At 42.2% G+C, this 23,490-nt stretch overlaps 1 protein-coding gene across 1 annotated transcript in view; it reads left to right on the top strand.

The window, feature by feature from the left end:
- Window positions 1-23,490, top strand: part of LOC140724802 (protein jagged-2-like) — a 258,587-nt gene that overhangs the window by 96,061 nt on the left and 139,036 nt on the right. The window contains 1 exon segment of the mRNA XM_073039432.1: window positions 530-581. Coding sequence (XP_072895533.1) covers window positions 530-581 — 52 coding nt within the window.

The raw sequence follows: 23,490 nt of genomic DNA, 5'->3' as shown, positions 1-23,490 counted from the left end.
ATGATGTGTGGCTTGTAGGAATACTTTATACATGTTTGACAAACTTGACTCTGATGGCTAGTAACAAGCACTAATGAAGACAGCGTGACTAATTCAGCATGTATGGCTCTCCATATACAAGGGAAAGTGGATTTAATAGGCTGAGCCAGTGTTTAAATTACCCATCACTAGTTGTGGTGGTGGTGAGCTGTCTTCTTGAACCTCTGCATCATTTAAGTGAGAGTACACCCACAGTGCTGCTAGGGAAGGAGTTCTGGGGTTTTAGCCCAGTGAAAGTGAAAGAACAGCAATACGATTGCAAGTAATGATAAAGGGTCTTGGCCCAAAGTGTCAATTATTTATTCTGTTCCATAAATGCTGCCTGACCTGCTGAATTCCTCCAGTGCTTCGTGTGTGTTTCCATGTACAGAACTTCTTGAGTTTAAATTACAAGTCAGAATGGTGTGTGGCTTGGATGGTGAGGCTTGGTCATAACTCGGTATGCCATGGGTTTTGATCCTTGCTAATTCTCTTTTCCTTCCCTTCTCAGAGATCATACACATTAATATTGGAAGCCTGGGACCAGGACAATGCAACATCTGGTGAGTAGCCCAACCTACAGAGGTATTTTTCCAACTTGTCTGGGCTCATGCTGCCTTTAAAATAAAAAAAACCCATCTGCATTCAGGATTGTGCTGGCAGCTTTTGTTGAAGGTGTGTTATGTTATGCATTTGCCAGGGGTAAAATAGATGTGGGGGTGGGGGATAGGCAGTTGTTGGGGGTGGGTTTTTAAAAAGCAGTAGTTTTGAGAAGTTCAGACATGCAATAGTTGGAAGTTCTAATTCCTAAAATGTTTTCTGATGACTAATTGTGCACACAGGGGAGTACATATATGCAATTTGAATTTTGTGCTTTAAAGAAAATGATTAACTACTGTAGGTAATTCTCCCCACCCACGTCTTCTGTTTATTCTCTTGAAATGCATACCTGATTCCTAAAGTAACAGTTATTGCCAGTGGCAGTGTAAAAAAAACACTTTCTCTGTATCTAACCTGTGGTGCCTCTGCCCTGAGAGAGTTTGATGGGATGATATACAGTATTTAGGAGATCTGTTTGGTATCTAATCTGTGCTCTCTCTGCCTTGGGAATGTGACGGGGCAGCGTTGAGGGAGCTTTACCGCGCACGGTAGCGTAGTGGTTAACTCAGTGATCACTGATCGGAGTTTGATTCCTGCTGCTGTTTGTAAGGAGTTTGTACATTTTCCTTGTGACTGCATGAGTCTACTCTGGGTGCTCTGGTTTCCTCCTACGTACCTAAAATGTATGTATTAGGGTTAGTGAGTTGTAGGCATACTGTGCTGGTGTTGGAAGCATGGAGACACTTGCATGATCCTCACTGATTTGATTTGATACATACAATATGTTTCACTGTATGTTTCGTTTATTCATGTGACAAAGCTAAAGGAGTAGTGCCTTAGGAAGGTGGCATCCATCATGTGGTAAATCATGTATACCTGTCTGAACACGCCCCTCTGCTGACTGCTCCTGTGGCTCCTCCCACAGACCCCTGGATAAAGGTGATTGTGTCACTGCTCCTCCCACAGTCATCCAGCATGGACGTGCTCCGTTTTACTACTAATAAAAGCCTTTCAGTATTTACTCTACTTCCAGTCTTTTGGAGTTATTGATAGTGCATCACATCATTAAGGATCCCCACCACCCAGACAATGCCCTCTTCATGCTTGCCATCAGCAAGGAGGTACAAAAGCCTGAAGGCACACGCTCAGCAATTCAGGAACAGCTTCTTCCTCACCCCCGCCTGCCTGCCATCCGATTTCTAAATGGTCATTGAACCCATGAACACTACCTCATACTTATGTTTATGTTGTTTACATATTTATGTTGTTTTGCACTACTTATTTTAACTTAACTATTTAATTGACATATATTTAAGGTAGCTCAGTTTTTTCTTTTGTATATATTATGTATTGAATTGTACTGCTGCTGTAAGTTAACAGATTTCATGATATATGCTGGTGATATTACATTTGATTCTGATTCTAATCACTTTATCTTACACATACAAGAGATTCTGCTGATACTGGAAATCTAGAGCAACATAGCACACAACACTTGAGGAATTCAGCTGGTCAGGCGATGTGTTTGGAGAGGAATAAATAATCGATGTTTTGGGCTGCGACACTTCAGGACTGCTGAGGGTCTCAGTTCCTCTGTGTTCAGGGTGTCAGTTCAGTGACTGGTGTTCCTCTGCCATTGTGTGTGTGGTAATCACTTGATCTTTATCTCTAAACAATAATGTCCCAGCACTGGGATTGTGAAAAGACTGGGTAGTAGGAGTTTGTCTAATCTGTGTTGCTTCTGCATGTGAGTGTACCAAAAACAGTGAAAAGCTTCTAGTTGTGTTCCATTCAGACAGATTGTTCCATACACAAGTATGTTGAAGTTGTGAAAAGGAAAACAGAACTCAAAATATAGTGGTACATGCTGCCAAGGGTGGTGGTACAGGCAGATACATTGTCGTTAGGTCACATCTGGAATTTCCAGTTGGCGGATGATTTTCCTCCATGCCGCTCTGTCCTGACACTTGTCCACAACATCCCTAGTCTTGTCCAGCTTGGTCCAATCCTTGATGTTATCCAGCCACCTTGTTCTTTGCCTTCCTCTTCCTTTCTTCCCCTCTACCTTTCCATATAGCAAGTCCGACAAGATGTTATCTCTCTGAGTAACATGTCCAAAATAAGCAACTTATAACTTCATAATCTTCTGCAGCAATGTCCGTGGTCTATCAAATTCGGACAAAACCCTCTCATTTGAAACTTTCTCTACCCAGGTAGTCTTAAACATTTGTCTATAGCACCACATTTCAAAAACACTGATTTGTTACATTAGGGACATTAAAGGAACTCTTGGATAGGCACATCGATGAAGAAAAATGGAGGGCTACATGGGAAGGAAGGGTTAGATTGATCTTGGAGTAAATTTAAAAGTCAGCATGGTAGTGTGACGGTTACCATGACATTATTACAGTTCAGGGTGTCGGAGTTTGGAGTTCAATTCCAGTCCTTTGTAAGGAAGTTTGTATGTTCCTCCCATGACCATGGGTTTCCTCCGGGTGTTCCAATTTCCTTCCACAGTCCAAAGATGGTTGGTTGGTCATTGTAAATTGTCCTGTGATTAGGCTAGGATTAAATAGGTGGGTTGCTAGGTAACTCTGCTCATAGGGCTGGAAGGGCCTGGTCAGCACTGTATCTTTAAATATACATGGACCGAAGGGCCTGTACTGTACTGCACTGTTCTATGTTCTGTATTCTGCAGTGTTCCAGAGAAAGTGCAGGGAGACGCACCAAGAGGCAGTACTCACTGAAAATAGGTGAAGGGAGCTTTACTGTGTTTAACCATAAGACAGGAGCAGAATTAGGCCATTTAGCCATCGAGTCTCCTCTGCCATTCGATCAGTTGATTTATTATCCCTCTCAACCCCATTCCCCTGCCTTCTCTCTGTAACCTTTGACACCCTTACTAATCAAGAATCTGTCAGTCTCCACTTTAAATATACCCAATGACTTGACCTCTACAACTGCCTGTGGCAACGAATTCCACAGATTCACCCACCCTTTGGCTAAAAAATTCCTCCTCATCTCTGTTCTAAAGGAACATCCCTGTATTCTGAGCTGTGCTCTCTGGTCAAGAGTCCCATTATTAACAGCCCTCTCCTCATCCACTCTCTCTGTTGTCCTATTGCACGTTCCCAGAGCAGGGCAATGTAGGGGAGCTTCACTCTGCATTCAGCTCACACTATCCTGCTCTGTACCTAGGTGTACTATATTGAACTTTTACACTGGTGCCTTCTACGTGGAGCTGCAAAAGAGGGTGCTGCAGGCAAGTATTTTCCTTCCCAGTGCTGTGCACTGATGAATTGGCAAGCCTTGACCAAAGAATAAAGGAAGTTAAAGGAAATTAATGATTGAAAAATAGTTGCTGAGATCTGGACAAAGGGGGAGGTGGGGTAAGTTAGATTGCTATTTGTGTACTTTCTGCTGAAGATTTCTATAAAGATTTTATAATCAAGCATTGAATTCAAATTCAGAACTGGTTATGTACAAACAGAAGGAAGTGATGCAAATAACAGCTACAAACGTATTCAAAGAGAGAGAGGGCAAAGGTATGGCTTTCTTTCTGATTAGTAAGTTTGCCGACGATTTGAAGGTTGGTGGAACTGTGGATCATGCAAGTGTTGTAGATTACAACAGGACATTGATAGGATGCTGACTGGGCTAAGAAGTGGCAGCTGGAGTTCAATATGGAAGAGTGTAATGTGGTTCACTTTGGAAGGCTGAACTTGAAGGCAGAATACAGAGTTAATGGCAGGATTCTTAGCAGTATGAAAGAACAGAGAGGCCCTTGGACCATATTCCTAGATTCCCCCAAAGTTGATAGGGTTGTTGGGAAGGTGTATGTTGTGTTGGCTTTCATTAGTCGGGCGATTGAATTCAAGAACCACGAGGTAATATTGCAACTCTATAAAACGTTGGTTAGACCGCACTAGAATATTGTATTCAGTTCTGGTTGGCTCATTATAGGAAGGATGTAGAAGCTTTAAAAAGAGTGCAGATGACATTTACCAGGATTCTGCCTTGATTAGAGAGCATGTCTTTTGAGGGTAGGTTGAGCGAGCTATGGCTTTTCTCTTTGAAGTGAAGGAGGGTAAGAGGTGACTTGATATAGGTGTACAAGATGCTAAGAGACATAGATCAAATGAACCCCAAGCACCTTTTATCCAAGGGTGGATATGGCTATCATGTGGGGGCATGACTTTTTAAGATGATTGGAGGAAAGTATAGGCGGGATGTCTGAGGTAGACCCTGTATGCAGTTTGTGGTGGGTTGGTGGAATATGCTGCTGTGGTGGTAGTAAAGGCAGATATATTTGGGACATTTGAGAAACTCTTAGATAGGCACATGGGTGAAAGATAAATGGAGGGCAATGTAGGAGTGATGAGTTAGATTGATCTTAGAATAGGTTAAGGAGCCAGCACAAGATTGTGGGCTGAAGGGCCTGTACTGGTTGTACTGTTCTGTGTTCTTGTAGCAATGTTGCAGTAAGAATGCTGCTGTTTATGGATAAATTGATTATGTTTAAATCCACTGAACTCAATGGTGTTCTCCTTGGACTATAGCAGATGTGTGCAGTTAGTGGGTACAGAGTCCTGACTGCATTTCCCATCTCTGAACAGGGGTTCTTGATGCGAGGAGAGTTTCAGTCAGTTGAGTTGTGCTCATCCCTGCTGTTCTAAAGTGGTGAATGGTCTTGATGTAGATTGGCAGGGAAGCTGCAGCTGGAAGTCTCAGGATTACCCTGCAGCTGTTGGTGCTTATCGAGGGGGATGGGGAACATGAAAAATGGAGGCCGCTAAATTTCCTAAATACTGAATTTCATAGCCTGGGGCTGGGAGGAGTGAAATGCCTAAATTTTATAGGGAGGTATTTTAGCTAGGGTTATATATACACACGGAGTTATTTACAGCTAACTGCGTGTCATCATATCAAAAAGATGTCTTGGTAATTGCTGCTCTGGTTATAAAGAGATCCTGTCAGAATCAGGTTTATTATCACTGACGTATGTCGTGAAATTTATTATTTTGAGGTAGCAATATAGTACAATGCATACAATTTTGTATAATTATAATTTATCTATATATAGTATATGATTTTTTTGCACGTTATGCACTATGTACATATAAATGGTGTAAATAATATAAATTAAACAAGTGCAAAAAGAGCAATAAAATACTGAGGTATCATTCATGGTTCATTGGCCATTTGGAAATCTGGAGGGGAAGAAGTTGTTCCTAAAATGTTGTGTCTGTTACAGTTTAGCTTATAAAACATGATACCTGTAAAGGTTAGCGTGCTCAGAATATTGAGGCATACACATACATTACAGAGTTGCAATTCTTGAAATGTTTCCACTGACCCTTGACCCACTGACAGTGAGCATGATTGTGCTTCATCCCAGGTTGACCCTGCTGCCAACCAACTCGTGTCTTTAACTGAGGAGATGCGATCTTGTGCACATTTTGAAAATGACCACACTTGAGAAGTGAATTAGAATCGGGTTTATTATTACTGACATACATCGTGAAATTTGTTGTTTTGCAGCAGCAGTATAGTGCAGTGCATAAAAATCACGGTTATAATTCAGATTCAGTTTATTGCCATTTGGAAACCACAAATGCAATGCAGTTAAAAAATGAGACAACGTTCCTCCAGAATGATATCACAAAAGCATATGACAAAACAGACTACACCAGAAAATCCACATAACGTTTGGCAATCCCCAATCCAGAGTCCGGAGAAATATAATAAGAAATATATGAAAAAATAAGTATTGCAAAAAGATAGCAAAGTATTGAGTTAATACACACAAAATGCTGGAGGAATTCAACAGATCAGGGAACATCTAGGAGATGACTAAGTAGTTGACAGTTGGTAGAACTAGAAAGCAAGAATAAGAAGATGGGAGGAGGGAAGGCATGCAAGCTGGATGGGGATAGGTGAGACCAGGTGAGGGAGGGTGGTGAGTGGCTGATGGAGGGCGGGGGAGAATGAAGTGAGAAACTGGGAGGTGATAGATGTAAAGGCTGAAAAAACATTCTGATAGGAATGGAGAGTGGACCAAGGGATTAAGGGAATGAGTGGTGAGGTAGAGTTCATGACCTGTTCAGAAATATGATTGTGGAGGGCAGGAAGATGTTCCTACAAAATTGACAGTATCTTCAGGTTCATGTACCTTCTCCGTGATGGTAGCAGTGAGAAGAGGGCGTGTCCTGGGTGAAGTGACATTAAGGCAATTTGGGATGTCCTGAGGTTGTGTAAAACTGCATGTTATTTTGGGAGGGAAACCTTGCTACAGGAGTTGGATTGTGAAATTTGTTAATGAAAATGAAATGGGAGTTTTTTTTAAAGCTTTCAGTGGGTCATGAAAATAACCACTTCCGTTAAATGTTTGTACTTACAACATTTTCTGTATAGTATTGAGATACAGTATGCCACAAAGGTGAAGTTTTTAAAATGGTGTTTGGAGCAGATTGATGGGTTAAGATCCCAGACAGTGGAAAACATCCTGTATTGTCCCGGTACCGAAGAAACCACAACCAAAGGAGTTGAATGACTTCAGACCTGTTGCCTTGACGTCGCACGTGATGAAGACCATGGAGCGGCTGATAATACAGAATCTGAGGCCACAAACCAGGCACGCCCAGGATCCTCTTCAGTTTGCGTATAAGGAGAAGGTGGGAGTGGAGGATGCTATCACGTATTTGCTGCACAAATCACTCTCTCACCTAGATGGGGTCAGTTGTGCTGTGAGGATTACATTCCTTGACTTCTCTAGTGCCTTTAACACCATCCAGCCCAAGATCTTAAGGCACAAACTAACGGAGATGGGAGTAGACTCTCACATGGTGGATTGGATAGTGGACTACTTGACAGATAGACCTCAGTATGTGCGGTTGGGAGACTGTAGGTCTGACACGGTGGTCAGCAGCACAGGAGCGCCGCAGGGAACCGTACTCTCTCCGGTCCTGTTCACCCTGTACACATCAGACTTCCAATATAACTCGGAGTCCTGCCATGTGCAGAAGTTCGCTGATGACACGGCCATAGTGGGGTGTGTCAGGAATGGACAGGAGGAGGAGTATAGGAAACTGATACAGGACTTTGTGATATGGTGCAACTCAAACTACCTGCGTCTCAATATCACCAAGACCAAGGAGATGGTGGTGGACTTTAGGAGATCTAGGCCTCATATGGAGCCAGTGATCATTAATGGAGAATGTGTGGAGCAGGTTAAGACCTACAAGTATCTGGGAGTACAGTTAGACGAGAAGCTAGACTGGACTGCCAACACAGATGCCTTGTGCAGGAAGGCACAGAGTCAACTGTACTTCCTTAGAAGGTTGGCGTCATTCAATGTCTGTAGTGAGATGCTGAAGATGTTCTATAGGTCAGTTGTGGAGAGCGCCCTCTTCTTTGTGGTGGCGTGTTGGGGAGGAAGCATTAAGAAGAGGGACGCCTCACGTCTTAATAAGCTGGTAAGGAAGGCGGGCTCTGTCGTGGGCAAAGTAATGGAGAGTTTAACATCGGTAGCTGAGCGAAGGGCGCTGAGTAGGCTACGGTCAATTATGGAAAACTCTGAACATCCTCTACATAGCACCATCCAGAGACAGAGAAGCAGTTTCAGTGACAGGTTACTATCGATGCAATGCTCCTCAGACAGGATGAAGAGGTCAATACTCCCCAATGCCATTAGGCTTTACAATTCTACCGCCAGGACTTAAGAACTTTTTAAAAGCTATTATTAATGCTTTTTGAGATAGTGATTTAGATGCATATCATATTTTCTTACTGAGTTAAGTATTGTATGTAATTAGTTTTGCTACAACAAGTGTATGGGACATTGGAAAAAAGTTGAATTTCCCCATGGGGATGAATAAAGTATCTATCTATCTATCAGTACCTACTGTATGTCACATTGATTTCATTGTTTTGGGATTAGGCCAGCACTTATTTGTCCCTCTCCAGTAGCCCTTGAGAAAGTACTGTATTCCTCCATTAGTGGAGTGAGTACCACATTTTGTCCTAAGCGTTGAGTATTTCAAATTCAGGTGGTGCGAGGCTTGCAGGTGAGCCTTTCATAGATACTGCAACCTTCAGCCTATCTAGTCCATGCCAAACTGCCTCGTCCCATCGGCCCCCATTTGGACCAAAGTCCCCCATACTCCTCCCATCCATTACTTACCCAAACTTCTCTTAAATGTTACAATTGAATATGCAACTCGTTCCACACTCTCACCACTCTCTTGAGTGATGGTCTCCCTCAGATTCCCCTTAATATTTCACTTTTCATCCTTAATTTATGACCTCAATTTCCACCCCTGGGAAAACCCCATTTGAAGTTACTCTATCTATACTCTTGCCTCCGTGATGGTGTGCCTGCAGCTTTTGCCTTTGGCAGTGACATTGAGCAGATGAAGTTAGCATTTTGTACAAGGTACGTGGTGGTGGAGGGAATTAATGTGTTTGATAGTGGAAGGGGTGCTGGTCTAGAGGGTGGTGAATCTGTGGAGGACAGGTCATTGGGTGTATTTAAGATGGAGGTTGATAGGTTCTTGATTAGTCATTGTGAAAGTTTGAGGAAAAGGCAGGAGTATGGGATTGAGAGGAAAAATGGATCAGCTAGGATGAAATGGCAGAGCAGACTTGTTGGGCCAAATGTACTAATTCTTCTTCTATATCTTGTAGTTTTATGGCAGCTTTGCCTCAGATGGTGTTGAGTTTCTTGAGTTTTTAGAACTGAACTTATTCAGGTAAGTGGAGAAATCCCATCAGCTCCTGACTTGCACCTTGTTGCTGGAAATTCTTAGGGTGTCATTAATTGAGTAACATGACACAATATATCCAGCTCTTAGAAACATAGAAAATAGTTGCAGGAGTAGGCCATTCGGCCCTTCGAGCCTGCACCGCCATTCAGTATGATCATGGCTGATCATCCAACTCAGAACCCTGTACCTGCTTTCTCTCCATACCCCCTGATCCCTTTAGCCACAAGGGCCATATCTAACTTCCTCTTAAATATAGCCAATGAACCAGCCTCAACTGTTTCCTGTGGCAGAGAATTCCACAGATTCACCACTCTCTGTATAAAGAAGTTTTTCCTCATCTTGGTCCACCCCTTGTTCTGGACTTCCCCAACATCGGAAACAATCTTCCTGCACCTAGCCTGTCCAATCCCTTTAGAATTTTATACGTTTCAATAAGATCCCCCCTCAATCTTCTAAATTCCAGTGAGTATAAGCCTAGTCGATCCAGTCTTTCTTCATATGAAAGTCCTGCCATCCCAGGAATCAATCTGATGAACCTTCTCTGTACTCCCTCTATGGCAGGGGTGTCAAACTCATTTTAGGTCACGGGCCGGATTGAGCAAAATGCAGCTTCGTGCGGGCCGGATCAGTCGGACGCGTGCGAACACAGCTTTTGTTGCCTCCGTTTTTTCAGCCTGCTCTCATGTGTCTCAGTCTCTGCTATAACTACAAAGTGTTTCACTTTACAAATTCCGTTTCTTATGAAGAAGACTGCCGAATAAACACTAAAAACCCTGAAAACCTGGTACCTGAATAAACTCAGTATTAGCCATATCATACGCCATAGGTGCTTCGATTACTGGGGCCAGCTTTAATAGTAATTAGATATTATCTCGCGGGCCAAAGATAATTTCACCGGCCCGCGGGCCTTGAGTTTGACATATATGCTCTATGGCAAGAATGTCTTTCCTCAGATTAGGGGACCAAAACTGCACACAATATTCTAGGTGCGGTCTCACCAAGGCCTTGTACAACTGCAGTAGAACCTCCCTGCTCCTGTACTCAAATCCTTTTGCTATGAATGCCAACATACCATTTGCCTTTTTCACCGCCTGCTGTACCTGCATGCCCACCTTCAGTGACTGGTGTACAAAGACACCCAGGTCTCGTTGCATCTCTCCTTTTCCTCATCGGCCACCATTCAGATAATAATCTGTTTTCCTGTTCTTTCAACCAAAGTGGATAACCTCACATTTATCCACATTAAATTGCATCTGCCATGAATTTGCCCACTCACCTAACCTATCCAAGTCGCCCTGCATCCTCTTAGCATCCTCCTCACAGCTAACACCGCTGCCCAGCTTCGTGTCATCTGCAAACTTGGAGTTGCTGTATTTAATTCTGTCGTCTAAATCATTAATATATATTGTAAACAACTGGGGTCCCAGCACTGAGTCTTGCGGTACCCCACTAGTCACTGCCTACCGGTCTGAAAAGGTCCCGTTTACTCTTGAATTGTTGCAGGTTCAATTGAGTATGACCCCAGGATGTTGCTGGTGGGGGACTGTGCAATGACAATGCTGTTGACTGTTGAAAGTAATTTGGTTTATTATTGTCTTGCACAAAGTGGAAAAAGGTCTTTTCCATGCCATCCAGGGTGGCACAGTAGTGTAGGTTACAATGCTTTACATCAGATTGAGGATAGATTCCTTCCCCTCTCTGTGAGGAGTTTGTGTTTCTTCCACTGACTGTGCATGGGTTTCTTACGGGCACTCCGGTTTCCTTCCACATTCCAGAGACATACAGCTAGCATTAGTAAGTTGTGGGCATGTGTTGGTGTCAGATGGGTGGCGACACTTGAATATACTTGCTGATTTGACTTGACATGAACAACACATTTCACTTTTTATGTACGGTACATATGACAAATAAAGCTAATCATTCTTTCTAACCATGTAGATCATTTAATCGCATGAATGTATTGGTGTAGTACAAGTGAAAGGGACAATAGATTGCAGAGTAGTGTTACAGTTTCACAGTGACAGTGCAGGTAGACGGTATGTAATTGCAAGGCCATTATGAGGTAGATTGCGAGGTTGAGTCTATCTTAACATATCAGGCGAGCCTAAAGTGTGAAAGTGGCAGAAGCTGTCCATAAGCCTGGGAAAATGTACTTCCAGGCTTTCGTATCTATTGTCTGATGGGAGAGGGAGAAGAGAAGATGTCTGGAGTGGGTGGGGATTTGATCACACTGGCTGCTTCACCGAGGTGAAGAGAAGTGTAGTCGGTCCATGGTGGGGGGAGGCTGGTTTCTGTGCTGTATCCACAACCCTCTGTAGTTTCTTGGGGTTGTGCTTTGGTACTCTAGCTATTTTTGCGTATTTAGAAATGCAACATGGTAACAGGCTGTTCTGGCCCTACGAGCCCACGCCTCCCAGTTACACCTATGTGACCAATTATAACCTGTACAGCTTCAGAATAAGACCATAAGACATGAGAGTAGAATTAAGCCATTTGGCCCATCAAGTCTACCCCACCATTCCATCATGGCTGATTATCCCTTTCGGCCCCATTCTCCTGCCTTCTCCCTGGAATGTTGGTGATGTTATTGCTTGGCACCTATTGATTGAAGGTTTTTGCCACTTGAATTTTCTTTGCATGCAGTAATGGACTGCTCCATTTCCTGAGGAGTTGTGAATAAAATTGAATATTGTTCACTGATGATTGAACATCCCCACTTCTGACCTTTTAAAGTGGCTGAAGATGGTTGGGTCTCATGCTCTGTCCTGAGTAACTCCTGCAGCCGTGGGATGGGGGGTGGGGGGGGGGGGTAAAGAAGTGATTGCCTTCCAGCAACCACCATTACCTGTCCTGTATGCCAGGTATTTCTCCAGCTGATGGGACTTCATACCTACCTCATTTTTTCTGGGCATGAAGCCCATCAACTCTGAATTGATACTACAACCTTGGGACTCACTTTTACGGTCTCTATAACTCATGTTCTCTGTTATTTATTTATCTATTTCTGTTATTAATATATTGGCATAGATTGTCTTTGCACATTGGTTATTAGTCTCTGTGTGTAGTTTTATATTGATTCCATTATATTTCATTTTATTGAGAATGTATGCAGGTAAAAGAATCTCAAGGTAGTGTATAGTGACATATATGTACTGCGATAATAAATTTAATTAGAACTTTGACTTCAGTTTTACTGAAGGCTTGATGCCACACTTCATGAGAAGATCATCGAGGTCTCTCTTCCAGCCATCATGGACATTTACACTACACGCTGCATCTGCAAAGGAAACAGCATTATGAAGGACCCCATGCACCCCTCATACAATCTCTTCTCCCTCCTGCCGTCTGGGAAAAGGCTCCGAAGCATTTGGGCTCACAGCCAGACTATGTAAAAGTTTCTTCCCCCAAGCTATCAGACTCCTCAATATCCAGAGCCTGGACTGACACCTTGCCCTATTGTCCTGTTTATTATTTATTGTAATGCCTGCAACTGTTTTTGTGCACTTTATGTAGTCCTGTGTAGGTCTGTAATCTAGTGTAGCTTTCTCTGTGTTGTTTTTTTTTTTTACGTAGTTCAGTCTAGTTTTTGCACTGTGTCATGTAACACCATGGTCCTGAAAAACTTTGTCTCATTTTTACTATGTACTGTACCAGCAGTTATGGTCGAAATGACAATAAAAGTGACTTGACTTGATCAAATGATATCTGTGTCAGTCTGCGTGCCTCCCCCTCAGAGATTTGGCTACTGGTCCAAGGTTTGTAGCTTGTAGCTACGTAGCTTCAAAGTTTGTTGCTGGGGTAACCTGGTGAAACCCAGACTGGGTCCAGTGAGTAGGTCATCCATGAGTTAAATGCTGCTGTCAACGTGTTCCATGGCTTTGAGATACAGCTGACAGATGGATCAGTGGTTAGTTTGATTGGAGTTGCCCTGCTTTCTGGGCAATTCTCCACATTGTAGGGTAGATGACAGTGTTGTAACTGTACTGGAACAGCTTGGCTCGAGGCACAGCTAATTCTGGAGCACATGCCTTCAGTACAACTGCTGGGATATTGTCTCATTGCCAATCAAGGATCAAGTTTATTTGCCATGTATATTTATATGCACAGAGGATTCTGGTTAATTGGTCCATTGGTTAATAGGGGCAGCCACTTTTTTTGAGACCACTCTTAAAGAACAAAAGCAAATTGAAAAAATAGCTGGGACTCCATTTGTTTATTTAGGACACTATGCTGCATAGTTGGAACAAGAGACTTGTTGAATTGTTTTGAACTAACATCAGTTGCATGAACTTGTATAGCCATTAAACACTGCTATGCTTCGAGTGAACGGCTTTTAAATGGTGTCATTTGTGTGTGTTTGTATTCAAAAAGCTGTGATTTTTGTGTCTGATATTTGGCAAGAAATAAGCAGTAAGACCATTTAGAATTATTTTGTTCACTGCGGTTTCAACTATTCAGGCTTGGAGATGGCAGAAACAGCTGGGAGTAAAAATGAAACAATTGCAATACTTCAGGTTAGGACCTACGAAGAATTTGAAGGTATTGATAATCACCTTGAATGTTATAATGAAAATGAAGATTTGGAGGATGCAATTACCAATGCGTAAATGGCCATGCAGCTGACATGTGTAGATGGGATTAATGTGTCAGAGTTGATGTAGTGGGCTGAAGGGCTGAGTCTACAGCTCTGACGTTCACTCAAGCATCAGTTACGGTGTCGTAATCTTGCCTGCACATTTAAACCAGCTGCCTTTTCAACGGGTAATCCTTTCACCAATGTGTTTTGCACAGCCTGAGTCCAGTCGTGTTTTTAAACATCAGTAAACTTGAGCAAGTAATACTGTAACTTGACATGAGACATTGCCAGACTTGTGTGGAAATGTAGCTTGCTTTTATGCCAGCTAAAAGTTAAGTTGTAATACTCCCTGGTTTGTTGTAACTCTGCAGCAAGACGCATTGTTATTTTGCTCTGTAAGAATGAGAGGATGAGTGTTATTTGCAGCTTCAGCCAGTTGAATTTGAGGAGGTCCAAAACGACTTACATTTCAATAGTCTTTCATAACCTTGGGCAATCCCCATGAATTAGTTGGCAGCACAGCAGTTTAGCAGTTATCGCAATTGCTTTATAGCGTCAGCATTTACTGGTTGGCTTTGAATTCCGCCGCTGTCTGTAAGGAATTCTCCCGTGACTGCATGGGTTTCTGCTGGGTGCTCTGGTTTCCTCCCACATTCCAAAGACATACTGGTTAAGGTTGGTAAATTGTGAGACTGCTGTATTGGTGCTAGAAGTGTGACAACATTGCAAGCTGCCCCCAGCATATCCTCAAACTGTGGTCATTGACACATGCAACACATGTAACTCTCTCAATACGTATTGGACAAATAAAACAAAACTTTTAAGATAAAGCTCATCTTTGAAGTCTGTGTGCCCCCAGCAAATCCTCGGACTGTTGATCGTTGATGCAAACAGTGTGTTTTACTGTTTTGGTTGGTGTTTCCACAGTGCCTATAAGAAGTATTCACCCCCCTCCCTTGAAGTTTTCAGGTTTTATTGTTTTTCAATATTGAATCACAGTGGATTTAATTTGGATTTTTTGACACTGATCAACAGAAAAGACTTTCATGTCAAAGTGAAAACAGATCTCTGCAAAGTGATCTAAATTTGCTACAGTTATTAAACATAAAATAATTGATTTCATAATTACTTGCCCCTTCAAATAAGTATTTAGTAGATGCACCTTTGGCAGCAGTTACAGTTTTGAGTCTGGATGGATAGGTCTTTATCAGCTTTGTACAGCTGGACACTGCAATTTTTTCCCATTCTTTACAAAACTGCTCAAGCTCTGTCAGATTGCATGGGGATCGTGAGTGAGCAGCCCTTTTCAAGTCCAGCTACAGATTCTAAATTGGATTGAGGGCTTGTTGGAAAACAAATCTTCTCTCAAATTCCAGTTCTCTTGCAGAGTGCATCAGGTTTTTCTCCAGAATTTCCCTGTATTTTGCTGCAATCATTTTACCCTCTACCTTCCCAGTTCTTCCAGAGTCTGCTGCAGTGTAGCATCCCCACGGCATGATGCAGCCCCACCATACTGCATGGTAAGGGTGGTGTGGTTTTGAAGATGTTCATTGTTTAGTTTGTACCAAATATAGCGTATAGTCTCAAAAAAGCTCAATTTTGATTTCATCAGACAATAGAACCACCTTCCAGCTGACTTCAGAGTCTCCCACGTGCCTTCTGGCAAACTCCAGCTGAGATTTCATGTGTTCTACTCTCTCCCCCCCCCCCCCCCCCCCCCAACAGTGGCTTTCTCTTTGCCACTCTCCCATAAAGCTGCAACTGGTGAAGCGCCTGGGCAACAGTTATTGTATGCGCATTCTCTTCCCTGTCAGCCACTGAAGCTTGTAACTCCTCCAGAGTTATCATGGGTCTCTTGGTGGCCTCGCTCACTTCTTGCACGGTCACTCAGTTTTTAAGGACAGCCTGTTCTAGGCAGACATACGGCTATGCCGTATTCCATTTCTTGATTGACTCAGCTGTACTCCGAGTAACATTCAGTGACTTGGAAATTTTCTTGTATCCATCTCCTGACTTGTGCTTTTCAATAATCTTCTCGAGGAATTGCTTGAATTGTATTTTTGTCTTCGTGGTGTAGTTTTTGCCAGGATACTGACTCGCCTGAAGTTGGACCTGCCAGATAACAGGTGTATTTTTACTACAATCAATTGAAACACCCTACAGGTTTATTATCACTGGTGTGTGTTGTGAAATTTGTTAACTTAGCAGCAGTAGGTCAATGCAGTATATAACATAGAAGAAAGATAAATAAATTTCTTTCTTATATATTAATATATATTATATATATATTTATATATAGAATAGAGTAAAATTGTGCAAAAATAGGAATGTATATTAAAAAAGTTAGGTAGTGTTCATGGGTTCAATGTCCATTTAGGAATCGGATGGCAGAGGGGAAGAATCTGTTTCTGAATCACTGAGTGTGTGCCTTCAGGCTTCTATATCTCCTATCTGATGGTGACAATGAGAAAAGGGCATGCCCTGGGTGCTGGGGGTCCTTAATAATGGAGCACACAGGTGTTCTCCATTTAGCTAATTGAGACTTCTAAAACCAATTGGCTGCACCAGTGATGATTTGTTGTGTCTTATTTGAAGGGGTGAATACTTGTGCAATCAATTATTTTGTGTTTTTATTTGTAATTAATTTAGATCACTATGTGGAGTTCTGTTTTCACTCTGACACTAAAGAGTCTTTTTCTGTTGATCAGTGACAGAACCAAAAGTCAAATTAAATCCACCGTGATTCAGTGTTGTAAAATAATGAAAGGTGAAACCTGGGCTGGGGGGGCAGGGGGTTGAATACTTCGAAGCACTGTATATGAGACAAATAAAACTAATCTTTTTCTACTGTGGACACTGTTAAGTAGCAGCTGGTTTTTGTGAAGACAGTGATATTGTGATGACTGAATCATCAGTTTTCCTTGCTTGCATTTGTATTTAGAACACATTTCAGGTGCTCCGTTGGAGCATTCCCAAATAAAATTTGCTGCAAATTTGAAAGTTTGTACTGGGCTGACTATAGGTAAGGCAACATAGGCAGCTTTTGAAAAGCAAAAATCTGCAGATGTTAGAAATCTGTATTAAAAACAAAATTGTAGAAATATTCAAGAGATCAGGTAGTATTAGAGTTGTACATCTTGGAAACGGGCCTTTCGGCCCAATTGGTCCATTGTGATCAAAATGCCCTGTGCAGGCTTGTTCCATTTGCTGGTGTTTGGACTATAATCTAAATCTTTCTAACCAATGTACCTGTCCAACTGTCCTTTACATAGTTTAAAGAGAGAGATTAGTTTTATTTGTCAAATCTACACTGAGACTTCGTGAAATGTATCATTTGTGTCAAATTAAACCAGTAAGGATTGTGCTTGGAGTAGCCTGCAAGTCTCAGTGTGCTTCTGATGTCAACGTAGCATGCCCACAACTGACAAACCCTAACCGTACGTCTTTGGAAAGTGTGAAGAAACCAGAGCATCCAGAAGAAATCCACATGGTCACAGAGATCATACAAACTCCTCACAGACAGCGGCCGGAATTGAATGCCATAGAACGGGAGCAGAATTAGGCCATTTGGCCCGTTGAGTGTGCTCTGGCATTTGATCATCCAATTGCCATCATTCAATTTATTATCCTTCTCAACCCCATCCTTCTGCCTTCTCCCTGTAGCTGCCCTTTACTAATCAAGAACTTATCAACCTCCACTTCAATATACACAATGACCTGGCTTCAACAGCTGTCTGTGGCAATGAGATTAATTCAGTTGGCATCACAATTGTAGCTGATGTGGCCAAAGGACCTGTTCCTGTGCTGTACTGTTTGATATTCCATGTTTAATTTTGGTTCTGCACAGTTCCGCAGTTCTCTGGGAATATTGTCGTTGTGTGTCTTGCATGCTAGCATTCCACTCTCCCGGCAACATTTAAGTGTTAAGTTTTTACGTGCTGTACTTTTGTAGCTTTAGGGTACTCTGCAGTAGGAGGTTCTTGAAGAAAAGTTTGTGCACATAAGGCAGAAATGTTCTTGGTTCTTTGTTCATGGTTTCATTGTTTGTGCTTTTATTGTTTGCTGTTCATGCACAGACTCGCTATCTACATGTTATTAGTGCAGTGGGATACAAGTCAAGGAGTTCAGTTGGGAGGGTGACTGGAAGGAACACAATGCTCCGTGGAGTTTTATACCTGGCTGATTTGTATCAAAAATAAGCAGATTGCAGATTTGTAATGGTACAGGAGAAAGCTTTTTTGGCTTGTTTTGAGTCTACTGTCTCTGCAAAATGGACATAGTCATATAGCACTACAGCACAGAAACAGACCCTTTGACCCATCTAGTCCATGTCAGACTGTATTCTCCCTAGTCCCATTAACCTATACCTGGATTATAGTCCTCCATATTCCTCCCATCCACGTACTTACTCAAACTTTGCTCTGATGTTGAAATCGAATTCGCATCCACCACGTCACTGGCAGCTCATTCCACACTTGCATTACCTTAGTGGAAAAAATTCCGATTTCACCCTTACCCTGTGACCTTTAGTTCTAGTCTATCTCAATCTGCTTGATTTGCCTCATGTGTGCCCCTCATAAATTTTGTATACCATTGGTTGTTGGTCCTATTCTCTTTGGCATGGAAAGTTACTTGCTGTTTACATTTCTGTCCAGTTTCCTTTTGATAGCCCTGTGAGTAACTCGTGGGAGACCATCAAATGAGGAGCTATATTATTAGAAAAGGGGGAGGGGTGATTGTTTTAAACTAAGAAGTCAAGGAAATGCTTCTTGGTAGGGGGTGGATGGTGTTGAATCCCTGAAACCCTATTTCCCAGGAAGCTAGATCATGGAAGTATAAAGTTTTAAAAGTGAGCTGTGGTTACTGGCACAGGTAGCAGAGTTGAATCCTGGGGCTGATCAACTGTAAATCACATAACGTCATGGGACCTTTCACCCTCTGATATTGTGCCGACCTTTTAACCTACTCCAGGATCAATCTAACACTTTCCTTCCACATATCCTCTTGCAATTCGATTTTTCTTTCATCCAGGTGCCTTAAATGCCCCTAAAATCTCTACCACCATTGTTGGTAGTGTATTCGAGGCACTTGCCACTACCTTTCTTGTTTTTTTGGGGGGGTGTTGAGAAATGTCTCTGACATCTCATCTAAACTTTTCTCCACTCATCTGAAACATTTTAGCTATTTCTGCCCTGGCAAAATGTTGCTGGTTGTCCACACAATTTATCCCTCTCATAATTTTATCTACCTCTATCATATTGCTTCTCATCCTCGTATTGCTTTGAATGGTGAGCTAGGCTTGATGGGCTTACTGGCCTACTTCTGTTTTCTTGTGTTCTAAGGTTTGCTTCACTTTTGTAAGCAAAGTAGCAAATTGTCATCACTAATTGTGTTGGGGGAAGGAGCTCCCCTTGCACCCCACCAAATGTTTGTCCATCACTTGAAATCTGTGCAGTGAATTTAATTATTGATGCATAGTTTTGACTTGAAACATTGACAGTTTCGCTCCTCTCACCGATGCTGCTTGTCCTGTTTAAGTTCTTTAGGCAGATTGTTTCACTGAATTTAATTTAATTGTTCCTGTATATGACTGAGTGAATTAAGCTGGAAAGCCATGGCAGATAATTTTAAAGGATTAGCTTTATTTGTGATTTACGCATCGAAACATACTGTGAAATGCCTTGTTTGTGTTGACAACCACACAGAGGATGCGCTGGGAGCAGGCGGCAAGTTTTTGCCATGCTTCCAGCACCAACATAGCCTGTCCAAAACTTACTTACCCTAACCCGTATGTTTTTGCAACGTGGAAGGAAACCAGAACACCTGAAAGAAACCCATGCGGCCACAGTACAAACTTCTCATAGTGGTTGGAAATGAACCCCAATCGGTGATCGCTGGTGCTGTAAAGCGATTGTACTAATCACTATGCTGTGCTGCCCACTCATTGCCCATGATGCCTCTAATCCTTGTTTGGATAATAATTGATCCTCTTTAAAATACATCATTGCTACCCTGTATAGTTTTTAAAAAAAGGACACAAACATAAATGTAAGAATTCAGCAAATGAGTTGAACATCTGACCTTTGGAACTTTTTTCTCTGTTCATCAAGATCATTGGCACTATTTTCCTGCACTATCCCTCCTCCCTTATTTTCCTTAATCTAGAAACCATTGCGCTCTAGAACATAGAACAGTACAGCACAGTGCAGGCTCTTCGGCACATGATGTTGAGCTGAGCTTTTAACTAATTCTAAATACAGTATAACCCTACCCTCCAACACGGCCCTCCGTTTTTTTTCTGCCACCCATGTACCTGTCTGAGTTTCTTGTATGCCTCTAATGTATCTGCCTCACCCCTGACAGCATGTTCTAAAATGTACTTATACCAAAAACACTTAACTTTGACATCCCACCCCCCCCCCCCAAACTTTTCTCCAATCAATTTAAAATTATGGCTCCTCATGTTAGTCATTGGGTTCTCTAAAGCATCATAGGCTGAGGGGAGAGTTGATAGGATGTTCCTATAGATGGAGCTCAATAACTTGGTCCACAACTTTTCATGGTAGAGAATTGTAAAGAATCAGCTCCCCCTTGAGTGAAAGGCTTTCTTATCATAATCCTAATTTGCCTAGTTCTGATCCCTCATTCTCTCTGTACTGTCTGGTTTTGGAGGATCTTGCCAAGGGATGCCATTCTCCCTACTTCCACTTTGCTGAGTCTTGTGAGAATTTTTGTAAGCTTCAATGAGATCTTCTAATTTCTGGGGAATACAGGGATTGAAAACTCAGCGTCGCCTTGTACGGCATACCTGCCATCCCAGGAGCCAGTCTAATGAATTCTCACTGCTGTCTCTTGATAGTAAGTATATCCTTTTTATAGTAAGAAACAGTAAAACTGTACAATACACCAGGTGCACTCTCATCCAGGCCCTGTATGTAATTGCAGTATTTACTGTACTCCAATCCTTTTACATGAAACGCTAACATTCTAACTGTTTGCTGCAGCTACAAGCTAGATTTCAGTGACCTGCACCCAAGGGCATCCAGGTTCCTTTTAAACATCAGCATTTAACAATCTCTTGCTATTTGAAGAAATACTGCTTTTCTATTTTGTGCCCCAAAGTAGGGGTTAATTTTCCTACCAGGCTTAAGAACAGCTTCTATTCTGCTGTTATCAGAAACTTGAACAGATCTGATCAAGGATCTCAGCTCAAAATGTTGATTGTTTATTCCGCTGCCTGACTTGCTGAGTTCGTTTTGGTTCTTTGTTTATTTCTCTGGATTTCCAGCATCTATACACTCGCTTCTGTACTTGAACTGCTGAAAGATGAATTCTTGATTTCCCGATTCACCTTATCATGAACCCTGTGCTTTGTCTGGTTGCATTACTTTATTGTTTTCTTTTTACGACTTTGTGTATGATGTGATCTGTCTGGATGGCACACAAAGAAATAACTTTTCACTGTAAACCAGTACCCGTGACAATAATATTCTAAAATCAATTCCGTCTGCAATGTTCTTTCCTCCTCATTCAGCTTATCTGTATCCCCTTGAAGCCTCTTTACTTGTCTTTTCCTATTCACAAGCCTACCTAGTTTTGTACTGTCAGCTAACTTGGATATGATATTTGGTCACCTTGGACCCACACTCAGTGACCAATTTATTAGGTACACCTGCTTGTTAATGCAAATATCTAATCAACCAATCATGTGGCAGCAACTCAATGCATAAAAGGATGCAGACATAGTCAAGAGGTTCAGTTGTTCAGACGAAACATCAGACTTGGGAAGAAATATGACTGACTGTCGATTGGTAGTTGGTGCCCAGACAGGGTTGATCTGGGATCCAGTAAACTGCTGTTCTGTGGGCAGAAAGCACCTTTTAATGAGATAGGTCAGAGGTGAATGGCCAGACTGGTTCAAGTTGACAGGAAAATAACAGTAACTGAAATAACCACTGCTGTACAGAAGAGCATCTCTAAATGCTCAACACATCGAACCTTGGTGGATGAGCTACAACAGCAGAAGACCATGAACATACATTCAGTAGCCACTTTATTAGGTTGTGCTGACCTTTTAACTTTAAGATCAGTCTAACCTTTCACTCCTACCTTTCCACTCGCCCAGCACTTTTTTTTTAAAAGAAAAAAACCCAACTGCCTTTGACATACCCCTAAACATTCCTCTAATCACCTTAAAATCATGCCCCCACATATTAGCTATTTCTGCCCTGGAAATGTATCTAGCTGTCCAATTTCTCACCCTAACCCAATTACAACAAAATTATGACTAGCTGCAACCCAAGTCTTGAATCATGTGGTATTCACTGGATCACCACAGCCACTCACCAGGACTGCTTGGGCAAATAGTCCTTCACAGGATCTGAAGGAATAATGGGCAAGAGAAAGAGAGCCACTACATTGATTCCTGAGTCCTGACGAAGGGTCTCGGCCCGAAACGTCGACAGCGCTTCTCCCTATAGATGCTGCCTAGCCTGCTGTGTTCCACCAGCATTTTGTGTGTGTTGTTGTTTGAATTTCCAGCATCTGCAGATTTCCTCGTGTTTACACTAATTCCTCTCCTTGTTTCATGTCACCCTGGTTCAGCCCATCAAGTCTGCTCCATCATTTGATCATGGCTGATTCATTTTCTCTCTCAACCCCATTCTTCAGCCCTCTTCCTGTAACCTTTGACGCCCTAATGAATCAAATGCCTATCGACCTCTTTAAGTATTCCCAATGACTTGGTATCCATGGCCGTCTGTGCAATGAATTTCACCGATTTACCATCTTCTGGTGAAAAACATTTCTCCTCATCTCTATTCTAAGGTAGTGCCCTTTGGCCCAAGACTCACCACTATTTGAAACATCCTCTATACATCCATCTTAGCCTTTAAATAGTTGGTAGGTTTTGATAAGATCCTCCTCATTTTTCTAAGCTCCAGCAACTATAGACCTAGAGCCATCAACACTCCCCATATGTTAACTCTTTCATTCCTAGCATCATTTTCTTAAATCTCCAAAGCCAGCGCATTATTTCTTGGGTAATGGGCCCAAAACTATTCACAATGCTGCAAAAATGGTCTGACCAGTGGCATTTCAAGCCCCAGCATTACATCATTGCTTTTAAGACCATAAGACATAGGAGCAGAATTGGGCCATTCAGCCCATTTGAGTCTGCTCTGTCATTCAGTCATGGCTGATCCCGGATCCCATTCAACCCCATGCACCTGCCTTCTTGCCATATCTTTTTGATGCCCTCACAAATCAGGAAGCTTTGAATATACCATGGACTTGGCCTTTGCCTTCACTGCATACTGTGGCAGGGCATTCCACAGATTCACAACTCTCTGGTTAAAAAATTTCCTCCTTACCTCTGTTCTAAAAGGCTGCACCTCAATTTTGAGGCAGTACCCTCTAGTATTGGATACCCCCACCATAGGAAACATCTGCTCCACATCCATCTTACCTAGACCTTTCAACATTCAGTAGGCTTCAATGAGATCTCTCCCCCCCCCCCCCCAACATTCTTCG

The sequence above is a fragment of the Hemitrygon akajei genome, chromosome 3, assembly GCF_048418815.1.
Source record: "Hemitrygon akajei chromosome 3, sHemAka1.3, whole genome shotgun sequence".
NCBI lineage: Eukaryota > Metazoa > Chordata > Chondrichthyes > Myliobatiformes > Dasyatidae > Hemitrygon > Hemitrygon akajei.
The sequence above is the reverse complement of the archived record's forward strand: the minus strand, read 5'-3'. Positions and strand labels throughout refer to the sequence as shown.